The sequence below is a fragment of the Lissotriton helveticus genome, chromosome 1_2 (genome assembly GCF_964261635.1).
Source record: "Lissotriton helveticus chromosome 1_2, aLisHel1.1, whole genome shotgun sequence".
Lineage (NCBI taxonomy): Eukaryota > Metazoa > Chordata > Amphibia > Caudata > Salamandridae > Lissotriton > Lissotriton helveticus.
The window spans coordinates 251,289,469-251,303,993 of record NC_136058.1 but is presented as its reverse complement, the minus strand read 5'-3'; the positions used below and the strand labels follow the sequence as shown (position 1 = coordinate 251,303,993).

Sequence of the window (14,525 nt, the reverse complement as noted above, 5' to 3'; positions counted from 1 at the left end):
AAATAATTGTTACATTGATTTATAAGTTCATAAAAACTCTTATTTTTTTAAATAATTTTCAGAAATACTTTTTATTTTTAGATTTCTTTACATTAAATTATATATATTAAATTATATAGAGTTTTTATTTTTACCTATTTGGAAAAAAATATTTAATGTAGCATTATTTCCTATGGAGTTATTATTTTAATTCCCCAACTCTATTTCCAATATCAGTGGTTGGTCATGTGTGGTGTTGCACTTGCTACTGTTTGTTTTTTGGCAGTAGTATTTTAAATTTGGCTCCACACCCTTTTGCAGGGAGTGGAGACGTGTAAGTCTACACTGAGTAACTTAACAGTTGGATTTTGTGAAAGGCTAAATGTAGCAAAGTTACTCAGAAGTGTAAGAGGAAATCAGACGTGTAAATTAATCACAAGAGTGGCATATTTGTGAATAGCCCCATTAGTGTCTATTTAGTATATCAGCATTGGATTTTTGAAAAGCATGCAATTTACCACACCACTGTCTTTTTGGGTGCAAACCTTTTGTATATCTGTCCCCATGTTTGAGGTCCCTACAAGATGATAGTCATATCAAAAAGATTTCAGAGCCTGGTTTGTAATAGAAATATGATGTGGTAGATTGTAAGGATCATAACTAAGATGTTTATTTACATTCCTACTATTTAAAGGGCTAACTTGTGGTTAGGTGTTATCTGTAAAGCTGCGATTTGTGGTGGAAGACGGTAACCCTGCAATGAAGGATTCTCTGCCAGCGGCCAATCTGTAAGGAGAACTCAGTCAGCCCTATAGTTTGCCACCTGAGTCATTACCACTCCCTTCATAAACTGCCAACCATTTTAAAGTTACCACAAACCAAAAAATTAGCACAATAGGAGACTGTCAAACTTGGGCAAACTTGTAAACTTAAAACAATTTTTCTCATTATGAGAGGGGTGGTCAGGCCTGGAAGAGGGAAGGGCTTTGAGTCCTTTTCTCAAAAGTCATGGCGAGACCAAGAGAGTGTTTTTTCGAAAGTTGTTGACCTGCTAGGAACAATATGGACACCTACTCTTTGTATTGATTTCCAGTTCACTTTCTTTTCACCATGTTATATCAGTTTTTCAACTGATGATCATGGGAAGTGAGTTACCTTTCCTTCCCTCTCTTTTCAGGGTCCTTGACAGGCGGACCATCCGCCATGGTGGTGGTGACCGGGACCGTCCGCAATACATGCGGCGATCCTGCACATCCAATTAGGATGCAACTGCCACCATGGCGGTAGCATTTTGCTTTTAAACCTTGCGGCGGGTCCTGCTGACAGCAGCACCTGTTGCAATGTTAAAATAGCATGTTGTGCCTTTCACTGAACTACGTGGCAGGCACCACACAGTGCCTGCCATTTGGTGCAGTGAAACCAGTGCACCAACACCTCCCCCAACATAAGGGGGGCCCGCAATGGGCCCCGGAAACCAATCACCATCCTTTCAATGGTGGTTTACCAGCCACATAAAGGCTATTTGGAGACAGCATCGTAATTTGGCAGATGGTGCCTGCTAGGCACAGCCACCATTTCATGGATGCAGACCGTTCTACCAGGCAATCGGAGCGATTGCCTGTGGCAGTTCTGTGGCAGACGGTCTTTGCATCCGCCGCGGTCCGAAAGCAATTCCCCCTGCCATCGTGATGTGGCGGGGGGAAAATTGCGGTCCGATGGCAGAAGCACAGCCATTGCATGGCTGGCGGTGGCGATCCTTCCGTAATTGTAAGTGGCCCCAATGGGTGGAAAGAAAGTATCCTTGAAGCAAGGCACATAGGTTTAATTCTGATATCTTCAATGTGAAAAATCCTTCAAGGCTGAAGGTAACTAAATGAAGTGAAATAAAAATGCGTTGGTTTATTGCCTTGGTGCAAGTTCCTTCTTTATAATAGTGTTGTAAAACAACAGTCCAAATGGCCAGGTTAATTCTTTTTTTAAATCCATCCATGCTTGTTTTTGTTATTAAATGCCAGAGATTTTGACACCCATATATCTTGTATGCTAATTAATCATGTTTGGGTATTACTTTTGATTTCTTGACTACTTTTGTCATCACCTACCATACCCTCAGATTAAAGTAGAGGGTCAAGCTGCTTTTCACAGGCATGTTGTGGCACTAAATATCAATTTGAATAGATAAATATATTGGTTATCCTCTATTATAGAAGGACTTGCTGCTTAAGATCTATTCAATGAAGTATCTCTATCGTGCGTCGCAGACGTAAAATATGATTTTATGTTTAGTGCTGGATTTACCTTTAAAATGTGAATCTATTCCCTGGATACCGCCATTTAATGTATTTTAATTGACATATTTCTCTTTTTACTTAGTGCAAAAGGAATTGGCTCACCTGTTTATGGATTGTCATCAGGTATAGTATTATTTCCTCAATGCACTATCATGAATCAGTCCAATTGGATACTTTATTTTGCATCTAAGCCAATACTTTTTTGACAACCTGAATTTTACTCCATTTATCACCAGGGATGTCTTGCCTTTTCAGTCTTTATTTCTGAGCCACTGAAGAGTATTATTTTTTGATTGAAGACACTGAAATCATATGCATCAGTTTATGCAGTGGATGCTCTGTCTGACAGTGTGGAAGAAGGCACCCATTCTGGTGGGATTCTTTCTACCAATTCAAGACCCACCTCAAGGGAAAAACTCCGTGATGCAATCCCATCAGGCACCTTTAGCATTATGGCATTTCATCCATCATAACTGGGGCCTGGCAGAGGACTGGGGCAGCATTGCCAAGACGCACATTACAAGTTTTTGTAAAATGTTGCAAGTTGTTTTCCCAGCATGTCATGGACTCCTGCATTTGCTTTCCATGAAAGACTGCCACATGTGTTTTTTCTTCGGGCTGGCACCACTAAAATAGTGATAGACCAGCCACCTCTACTGAGCAACTAATCCAGTACCGTATTTGGAGGCCAGTACCATGACAAATGATGATCACAGGGAAGGAGGGGTGTATGCTACTGCATCCACAATTTTAACTTAATGTATTTTATTTTAGTTACTTATGTTATTTTTTACCTAAACCTAATACTAACTCTGATCCTTAAATATAATTTTTTCTTTAATTTAAATGAATTATTCATTTTAATCCTAAACCTAGTATTAACAAAACACTTTGAGCAAGTATAAGTACATATGTGTAGCTCTAAGCATAAACTTTTCTATTTAAAAAAAGAAATTATGTAGCTTAAGGAGGAGGGGTGCCCCCGAATCCCCTTTTATTAAATATATTTAATTTTACTTAAGTGAAATAGGTTTCACTTTTTTATCCTAATTTTAAATAGATTAACATAATTAAAATTTCTTATTGTATTTCCCTATTCAATAAAGTGGCAGTGGATGTAGTTGTCGACATGGTGCAGTGGCATTTCTGTAGTTACTAAATGATGTTGCGAGGATATTCCACTGAAGAGTTGGTAGAGGATCTGATTTTATACTTCTGGGCAAGCCATGGTGATCTACAAGGTATAGGTGGTCAACCATGGATGACCTTAATTAAACTATGTCTCTGACAGCACATTTGATCAAGGTTTAAAATACATAGGTGCATTTATCTAGAATGGAGTTAATATTATCGCCGCTAGAGAATTTCGATAGAAGCCCATGTTTACACCAGAACATGGGCTTCTATGGGAATTCTTAAGGGCATATTATGAAGCCCATTATCGCCGCTTTGGCGGTAGTTTCCTGCCACTGAAGCGGAGATAATTTTAACGCCATTCCTTGATAATATGCCCCATAGTTTTGCAAGGAGCTCAGAATAAGTAAGAGTAGTAAGAGGATCGTAGAGGAGGGTCAAGTCAACGTAAGATATCTATCCTAATGACACACCAAGCCTTGGCTCAGCAACTCATACACAACTCTTGGTTACTTATTTCTTTACTGGTACTGGTCATTCTGGGTAAGCCCCTAAGTGATACCAATCACTGCAGCCATATGTCTGCCAAAAAAAGTCAGTAACCGGCTGCTAATCAAACTTTTCAACATTGCACCTACAGACATATTCAGATCACCATGTTTATCTTCCAACCTCTTACAATAACTTGCATTGCAATTGATAGAGAGGGGCTGATAGTACCAATGAGTCAGCACGCCAGGATGGCAGCTTCATGATGTGTCTGTTTATTAACTCATCCTAAAAATTGGGGATACAATTGTTTGTTTTCTTAAATATGCATGTTAGTTAAAGTACCCTTGCCATACGGTTTCTCCTGAGCTACTCAACAAAAAAGAAACTTTTCACACCTGGAAGACAACATCCTTAAAATGCCCCTTTGAAGAAGACTTGCCTTCAATAATGCCAGTTTTGAGAGTTCAACAATGTTGTGAAAGCTGCTGCAACTTCACAATTTATGCACCATCCCCCATATCTTTTTGGAGGTTCATGCCCCCGATGTTGCCAAGAAACTTACCAACATGGTATCAAATATTCTAATGTAGCTATTTTTTTCCTTGGTTCTGCCAGTTCTGGTTCTTCCCTGGCGAAAGAGGTTTTCTATTATATTCTTAAGTTGAACGTTGGATATTGAATCACTACGTAGACATGTCCCAACTTTGTAGCCTTCTAATCTAATATCACTATCTTGTGAATCATTAGGAACTCACACTTAACTCTTATTGGTCCCGTGACATGAATCATGTGGTCCTCTAGGAGGCCACCCAGAACCTCCTTCCACATTTGGTCACACAAGCTTCTCAATTCAATAGTCACGATTCCATGGCACAACAAGGTACCTTTATTGTAAGATCCCATCCAAGGAATGTACCACTCAATAATTAATATACCGTGTGGAAACGTGGGAAGCCCGACCCTCACTAACACTCATCCCGTGACACATCTGCAAAAAACTGAAATTTTCTAACATGTATCTGAAGCAAGCCATATTCAATCATTGTCATGTTCCTAACTAAGATCATTGTCAGGAGAAAGACCTGGCATGTACTTTGATTAAAAGAATCATTTTAAATAATGGAATTGCAAAGGGTTTTACAATTTTGACGAATTGCAAAGGGTTTTCACAAATCAAAGATATGAGTGGATCTTCATAGGCAAACAGGCAGCAAACCAATTAAGGCATTTTGCTAGTAATTTGAATGCCTCACTTTGACTTATATACAGCATCTCATTAATCAATGTAACTATTGTTATGATCTTTATTCTTAGTGCAACTCATGATTGGTCCAATGGCAAGAGACGTGGATAGTCTGGTGCTGTGTCTGCAAGCTCTACTGTGCGAGGAAATGTTCCGCCTGGACAATACTGTGCCTCCAATACCCTTCAACGAGAACGTAAGATAAACAATGTACCTACCTATATACTGTGGACCTCTAGTTCATTCTGGTTTTGGCATTTTCTCTAAAATTATTCGATCCCAAATGTGCCAACAAGAGTTCTTGCTAAGATGAAGGGCAGTGTAGCCTTACCCTGAGCTAGGGTAGTAAATCTGTGAAAATTATGACATACATTTGTGCTTTTTACTAAAATATATATCTTAGGGTGGTTATAAGGGTCTACAATTGAACCTGGGTCATGGACCAGCTTTGTATCAATGTGCACTGTGAATGGTGTACATACTAGAGGCAGGGCTACATCCTACTAACTCTGCAGTTGAATGATGAGCGCTGTTTCGAGCTCCTTCTTTGTGTGTCTCTGAAGGAGTGGCTTACCATGGAAGAGGGGGAGGCAGATTCAAGTACAGAACCCTTCAGGGCCGCACTGCACTGACAATAGGGCTCCTGAAACATGGATTATGCCTGAGTAGGGCACACCGAAACTGTCATTGATGATGGGGCATTGAGGGGTGCATTCTATTACGGTAACTATATTGAATGTTTCGTTAGGTGGAATGGGCTCCTCCATACCACATCACCAATAATACCCTAAATGGGGCCCTAAGTGAATTCTAGCTCTAGCACCTATTTGTCTGTGTGTCTGCATCTGACAAGTGGCATATATGAACAATATAGGCATCTTTGCATTTGCATGGAACTACTCCACATGCACCATGAGCTAGGTTCAATTATACAGTCCTAAAAGTCTTAGGAAGCAATACTTTGGAACAGCATCATGATCTCTGATCCACTTACCTAGCATTGCATAAATTGTCTTTCCTTCTTGCATTTTGATGTGTGTTTAATTAAAAAAAAATACCTGCTGTTACATTTTTCTATTCTCTGTTAAAAAGTCATGCTCATTCGTTTATGCTGCAGGTATCTGATGAATGGTTCCCCTGGTCGTTTGGGAAATGGCTTCATTTAACACAGTGAAAGTAAAACGAAATGGTAACCTCTGAAAAATGAAACAGCATGCTGTTCCTAGTGACTTTCCTGCTGCACTCGTTTTAATAGAAAATGGAGTGGCAAATTGACAACGTTTGAAAACGGGAAAATTTGGAGGTGGGACACAAGAGTTGAGTGCTCTGGTGAGAAGTGGCACTGAAGTACACAAAAAAAGTGATGGATGAAATGCTTGAATTAAGCCACTGGTAATTACTAGAGAGGCATTCCAGTCCATCATTATTTTGCACACCATGCCACATCAGTTTGGACCCTGCCATAAGCAAATCAGTTCAGACACTCCTCCAGTGGGAAGAGCCCAGCCCAAATTGCCAGCCAAGGTCCTCCCTAAACCGGAACTCAAGTAGCCCAAGACTGGTTATACTGTTATACTGTTATATGAGTTAATTAGTCGGGAATAGCTTGGTTTCTGTGGCACAGGGTGCACTGGGCCCAGATTTGGGCATACCCATACCACTTAGAGCGTCACATTGAAGTATTAAAAAAATAGATGGATTGAATACCCTAAATCTAATCGATAGATCCAGAGATATGCAATTTTAAAGATTTCGGTGAAAATAGCACCAAAAAGCACAAAGCGCCAACTGTGGATATTTGGTCGAGTCAGACCAAGACAAAGTCATAAGTTCAGGCCAACCACAATGGAACATCGGCCTGCTACAAGGACCCAGTTAGGCCCGCTGTACAGAGTACCTCAAATCCTGGTTTGTGGAGCATTACGAGTATCTGCATTGAAGCTGCTTCACGCAGCTGGAGCGACGCATCAGTTCTGAGATGCGGCGAGTTAGTGATGCAGTTTCCAGTGTCGTCATTGTGGCTGCTGTTGACAAAGGATGTGAGAGCCTGTGCCGAAGATCTGTCATGCAGCAGCGTGCTGTGATGCAATGTGTGCCTTCGCAAAGGTTCCGATCTAAGCATCAGCGGTCGTGAGGCAGTTCTGCTCGGCATTGTGCCACACAGCAGAGGAGACGGTTCTGCTGGATCCACAAGGGGTGGCAGGACATCTTAAGCCCACGTACAAGGGTCCAGGACCAGGGTGGAACCACGTCCCAGCATGAACTCACAGATGGCAGAGTCCTGGTGCAGATGCAAGGTTGTTGGAGGCCTGTTGTGTCCCTGAGGCTTTAGATCAGGAGGCCAGCCAACTAGCCCTTGTAGTGACTCTGGGTTTCAAGGTTCAGCAGTTGCAGGTACAGTCCTTCTCACCCAGGCAAGAGGGCATCAGGCAGTAGGTCAGCACAGCAACTAAGCAGTCCAGTATTAGCATAAGTCAAAAAGGACAGCAGTCCAGCAAAGTGGCAGTCCTTCCTCAGCACAGCAGCCCTTCTTACTGGCAGGGTTTTCACAGGTCCAGAGGTGTACTGATGAGTTAGTGTCTGATGTCCAGTATTTATACCCTGTTTTACCGTTTGAAGTGGGGGAGAATCTTCTAGAAGTTTCCCTTTGAAGTCCCCAGGGATCCTGCCTTCCTTACCCTAGCTCTAGACTAAATACAGGGGTTATACAGTCCTTTATGTGGAGGCAGAACACAGCATATTCAAGCGTAAGTAGGGCTGGGCCCAGCTCCTCCATCCCATCCTACCAGTGATGGCCCATCCAGAAACACCTAAGCTTTCTATTGTGTGTGGCTGTCTAAGACGAATACACAAAGCCCAACTGTCAGGTACACCCAGACATGTAATCCAGGACAGGCTATAGATACTAAATCAGTAAGGTAGGAAAATGGCAAATTTCTAAAAGTTGTGGTGACAAATGGTGGACAGAATGTGGAATAAATCAAACATTCACCCCCAGTCAAGAGATATGGATTACATCTATTGTACTTGTGCTCACAAAGCAACCCAGTTTGGTCCCAGCCATATATGAATCAGGCTTGATCCTGGCAGTTTGAGATGGACTGTTCCCATGGGGAGAAGGGTCAAGACAGATACACATATGGCTGGGTCTCAACTGGAATGGCGTGGTGTGTAAATAACCGATGGATTTAGGCCCACATCTTAGTACTGGGGATGTATGTTTGACATTGTTCAGCATTCCGTCCACCAAATGTTTTTTTTGCTACTTTCTAAAAGTTTTTTTCAAAGTGGGTAACCCAATAAACCCTTGCGAGCTTGGGCAGAAAGTATATTTTAAAAACTTGCTGGCAAGGGAATTTATTGATGCATAAATTCCAGGTCATTGATCAATTTAAACCTTTTTAATTGAAATCAATTTGATTAAATCAAAAACCTGTTGTAAATCTACTTTACCAATACATGTATTGGCATTATGGTCATTACTCATAGAAACAGAAGAAAGTACTACACGGGGAATAGATTAAAAAAAATGTACACTTTATGTAAAGCTTTCATCATTAAGGGTACATTAATCATGTCTTCAAAAGAGGAGAAAAGGAAGAAAATAAATCATCAATATACAATTGGACAAGAAGTAAATAAATTGTTCTTAAAATCCAGTTGCGTTGTGATCCACTCTTTCAAAGACATGATTAATGTACCCTTAATGATGAAAGCTTTACATGAAGTGTAATTTTTTTTAATCTATTCCCCGTGTAGTACTTTCTTCTGTTTTTATGAGTAATGACCATAATGCCAATAAATGTATTGGTAAAGTAGATTTACAACAGGTTTTTGATTTAATCAAATTGATTTCAATTAAAAAGGTTTAAATTAATCAATGACCTGGAATTTATGCATCAATAAATTCCCTTGCTAGCAAGTTTTTAAAATATACTTTCTAAAAGTGGCATTTGCAAAATTGTAATTTAAAATCTGACTACACCACAAGTTACGATTTTTGATTACAGTGCCAAAGATTCCAAACATGAACTGGTCACCTTTTCCCATTTGGAAATTACAGCATATTAAATGCAATAAGGTAGCTCCAGTGTTATCCTATGGGAGAGGTAGTGAAAAATTAATCTAAGAGTTTTTCACTTTCAAGACATTTAAAACTTAAAGTTACATGTCCTACTTTTTAGATTCATTGCACCCTCCTCTCTGGGCTGTCCAATGCCTACCTTAGCAGTGACATATGTATTAAAAAGGAAACTTTGGGCTTGGCCACTTTTCTAGGGCCTTACAAGTAAATTAAAAAGGCCAGTTGGGGATACTCCAATGTTAACCACATTTTAAGGAGTGAGCACATTAGCAAAAACTAGATCAGCAAATTAGTTTGCTAGCTTGAACAGCAAGCCAGTGAACTTTCTTGAGAAGAGATTTTCATGGCTACATTTTAGAGCACCTAGCAGCAATATTTTGGAGTACCTTTAGATTGGCTATGTAGGTGTTTGCCGGCAAAAGAGAGTGTGCTGCTATAACTGAGATACAGTCCAGATGTGGCCAAAACAGTGAGACATTTACCATCCTATGTAAAGAAGAAATGGTTTTATGTAATCTCCTAAAATGGCAAGAGGAGGTGGCATCTAGTACGTTTAATTGGAATTCATTGTTGAACTTCACCAGAATAGGGCTATTGTCAAGGAAATTAAACCAGAGCTTGGAGGTACATTATTCAGTTTTATCCCCCCACCCCTTCCATTTCAGCCTTCTTGGAATTTAGTTTGAGGCTATGGCTTCAGAGCCATTCTCTGACTGCTGCTCTTCACTTTAGGAACACCTCATTTAGGGGCTCATTAGGACGGCGGGCGGTTCGCCACTGCCGGCCCAGCGGTGGCAAAGTGCCCGCCATCCACACCAGGAAGACCCCCCGCCATATTATGATGGCTGGGGGGTCCACGGCGGACGGAAAGACCGTCTGCCACCTTTCCGCCGGTCGACTCGTCGACCAGGCAGAAATCACTTTTAATATGGGGGCGGTGTCTGCAAGACACCATCATCCATATTAGGTTGTAGGCGGAGAGCAGCCTTTCCATGGTGGCAACTGCATGCGGTCTTTGCCAGTGGGGGGCCGTTGCGGGCCCCCCGGGTGTTGGAGGGCTGGGGGGATAGGGTGCACATGGGGGGTACTGCATTTGCATGCACAAGGTGTCAGGCACTGTGCGGTGCCTGTCACCTTGTGCATGCAAATGCACAACGTGCACTTTCAGCATTGGGGGGGGGCAGTGCTGTGATCACCGCCCGCCACAATGCTGGGATGGTGAATGCCCTCCACACTGTGGCGGTGGCATCCTAATTGCAGGTGCGGGACCGTTGCAACCCTGACGGACGGTCCCACATTCCGTTACGGAAAGTCCGCCCACCATCGTAATGACCCCCTTAATTTTTTCTTTCATAAAGCAAAGAGCTGCAGAGCAATTTATCTTTTTACATTTAGGCATCTTTTGTGTCTTTATGCTTTTTCAACATGTTAGCTACAAGAGCTGCATGTGATCCTGGAAATTAAACTTTTCAAATACCTTCAACCTAGACATGCATCTATAAAACCTATGATGATAAAGTACTGTCGCATGGGGTAAATACATGCAGCAGCGTGTTCAACACGTTGTGATATGTCATAAAGCTTTGGAATGTCAAGCATGCATACAAAGGGTGCGCTGTAGAATGTAGGGTGATTTACGTGCTTGAGGTTGATGCGTTCACTTTGTAGTGTTTGCCGTTGACTTGTGGGCCTTATTTATTACTTGTGAATAAAATATTGTCACAAGATTTCCAGTCTCCAATTGAATATTTCATCACTGCAATTATTATATGATTTTATTTTTCTACATCCTATTTTGGATAAATTTTTCTCTTTAAGGTAAACTCTCTTGTCTAATATTTCAACATTACTAAATTTGCATTGCATTTACTCCCCACATTCTAGACACAAAAGAAGTCTAGAATCCAGAACCTCCATTAACTTTCAGTGGTCGGATCACATCTGACTATCTTTGCTGATGTTTAGGAATTGCAAATTGTTTGCAGCTTTATTGTGGAGATTGGTACCTGATGTACAAAGTGTTTTAATGGTTGCAAGCCTTGATATTCTGTAAATCTGATGGTTTGTGAATGCTATAACACTTTTTTAGTGTAATAAACCCAATTAATGATTCGGAAAAGGATTTCCAAATTGTTAAATGGAAATATCGATTGCTTAAGGTATGTATACATTTAACCATCCGAAATGTAGGTGCCAAAACATTATTATTTTACTATCAATTGAAAATTTATGGTAAACCATTTGCAGACCGGAAAGGGTCCCCTTGGGACCCTTCTTGTTAGAGAATATGGAGGAAACATTTTTTAGTGATATGAATTGGTTTCCGGGTTGTAGAAAGGTTTAACTTTTCATTTTTTTTTTATAAATCACCAACCTGGTGATTTGGTGACCCCAGGAGGCTACTATGCCTGTGACTCTAGTTAATTATAGGTGGTCACAATATGCAACCTGCCTTGTGATTATTAATGAGTTAGGTCGAATTACAAACCCACTAGGAATTAGAACTTTGTGATCAGACCTATTAGTGCATAGGTTGGTTTGCAACAGTCATTTCCGTTCGGAAAGTCTGTGCGTAATTTGCGACTACTTTTAACGACTGGAAGATTCGTACAACAGACCGTATATTGTTTAGCTCAATATTCAACCTCCAAATTTTTTTTAATATACCTTTCTGATTTTCCTTAAAATTGCAACCAGTCTTTTGCAACCAGATATTAGTACATATGGCCATTCCTGCAAGATCTAAGCTAATGCTTGTATTCAAGTGTGAGCTCAAGTACAAAGGCCAATGGAAAACCCTCTTTCGTGCTAGAGGTTATGACAACTACTTTTACATTCCAATGTCTTTCCCGCTTTAACTTCTTTCCATATGATGTTATGAGGACCCCACATTTCTGAAGATGCTTTTCGTGGCTGTTGTCCCTCTTTTTGGTCCTCCAGGGCTTGCAAGTCCTTTCATGACACTTTCTCTTGCCTCAACTTGTGTAATAGTGCAGTCTGCACCCAGGCAGCCGACTTCCTTGACTGCACACCCATCTTGATAAGGCAGCTGAAGCATGTTTGCAGACTTACAATGGCTCAGAGTAGCCCAAGGTGAACTCTCAGAGCAACGAGGGACTGCATGCTCTCACTGCTCCCCTATAAAAGCTCATTGCCAGGGCCCGGATCTGGTGTTCTTTTGCTAGCATAACAATCCACCTGTCATCCACTCGCGAGCAACGGATTAACTCTAGGATCTCACTCCTGTGTCTGTGTCGTGTGATTCTTTTAGGGACAGCACATTTTTAACATGTGATGTAGGTTATACACCTATATAAAATTAGGTGCAGCCCTGATTTATTAATCATCACACTCATTTACGGGTAACCCAGCTCATACACATAATAGACCATGTTGTTCAGGGGGCCGTACCATCTTGGAGGGTGCAGTAATGCAAGTAGAAATAATCTCCAGTGTCTTAGGGCATCTTCGACGTTCACATCCTGCCTAAAATATTTAAAATACATCACATCTACTGCCACATACTCTTCCAGGTCTTTCAGTAAGTCCTTAATGTCTAGCTTCCCTGACCTGAGGTCAGAGTACATCTTCGCTAACACTAAGGTGAGGGTCTATATCAGAACACTGATCATAGCTTTTGACATCCGAGTTTTTGGGTAGCTATAGATTTTGCCTGAGTTGATAATTTTAAAGGCATAGGGGGAGTGGGGTCATGAAAGTACAGTGGAGCCAGATTAAACCTAGCATTCCAACAGTCTAGTTTATGTGATTTTAAGTCATGCAAGTAAGTTTCTGTGATTTCTATCAGGCAGACCTCTGCCTAATTCCATTTTATTACTAAGGTACGATTCTTGTAGAGAGATATAAAGGCTTGATTACAGTGGTTCTTCTTTTTCCTCTAAAAACTGGCATGAATTTATTCAGAAATGATGAACATGATCAGGGATATAGACAGTAACTTATGGAGTACGCTAAAGGTCCATCATCTTTCTGGTCTTTTGTCTCTACATGAAACCTATGATAGTTTCCAATAACGAAATCAAGATCTATATGACTTTGACACTCAACTCTGTTTAAAAGTCTTCTCAAACATGAATGTCAAATGAATGAACATTTCCACCTCCAATCTTGGATGTCCAGCTTTTGTTATAAATTGAACCCAACTCAGATGAAATTCATGCTTACTGAGATTGGATGCTCATACGCAGAATTGCCTCTCCACAGTGAGCCTGCATAGATTCAGTTCCATAATCAACAAAGTGAAATCAATGGACTTCCTTATAGATAGCAGTCTTCCTTGCAAATCCATTATCACCAAGAAGGGAAACACTGGGGAAAGGTTGAGCCATAGTCCCCCAAAGCCTGCCATTAATGCCTGTATCCACATTTAGTGGTTAAACAATTTAGCTCATCTCATGCACTATATGATGCTATTGTGTCAAATGCCTTAACAAGCTCATCAATCCATTCTACAAATGCGGTGACAGGAATACCATTCCAATTGTCTGTTGGTCTTAATGCATGTGGTCATGACACAAGATTAAAAAGTACAGGAGTTCACTTCTCCTAGTACCAGATTAATTGCTAAATTTGCATTATCGAAGGCAGCAACTCACCTTGCATGCACAACTGTGTTATGGAGGGGCTATCTCAGCCATCTTCATTCCTAGCGGATCCAGGTTCACCACCATTAAACTGGATACAGTGACGCAAAGCTTTTGATGCATATTTGGATGCGACAGATGGGTATACCTTCATTTCCAAGAACAAGAATGCATTAACAATCTATAATTTGGGTCACGAGGGCAGAGCAATTAAAAAAACTTTTCAGATTGAAACTGCACATGTCCTTCCTAGTGGGGAGGGTGATGCTGAACCGAATGTAGATGAATATGCATTCAGACTTTAAGCAAAAGATTTTCACCTAAGAGGAATGTGATACTGGAAAGAGATAGGTTATAGCAACTAGCATAACTTCCTAGGGAATTGATCCATGATTTTGTTTCAGCTTTACATATTTCATCGATAAACTGTAACTAGCGGGATTTGCTAATTCAAGATCAGCTAATTGAGAAGACCAGTAATTGGAAAATCTAAGAACGTCTGTTAGCCAGTGAGGATCCTGGTTTGGACTTAGCATTGAAAATAGCAAGAAGCATTGAACAATCAGATAGTTGCATGAAATAATTGGCTGCTGGTCGTTCTAGATTTGATTGCAAGGAAGTTAAAGATGTATAGAGAAGTGGGAATGATAAACCTAAGAGTCAAAATATCAAGTAAAAAAAAACGAGGGTCTTTGTCG

General features: G+C 40.7%; 1 protein-coding gene across 2 annotated transcripts in view; it reads left to right on the top strand.

Moving 5' to 3' along the window:
- The window catches only part of LOC144800500 (vitamin D3 hydroxylase-associated protein-like), a 344,212-nt gene that overhangs the window by 131,766 nt on the left and 197,921 nt on the right, over positions 1-14,525 (top strand). For both annotated transcript variants that reach the window (XM_078671684.1, XM_078671685.1), the window contains exons 6-7: positions 2,353-2,393; positions 5,211-5,335. In XM_078671684.1, the coding sequence (XP_078527810.1) occupies positions 2,353-2,393; positions 5,211-5,335 (166 nt within the window). The remainder of the gene's footprint in view (positions 1-2,352; positions 2,394-5,210; positions 5,336-14,525) is intronic.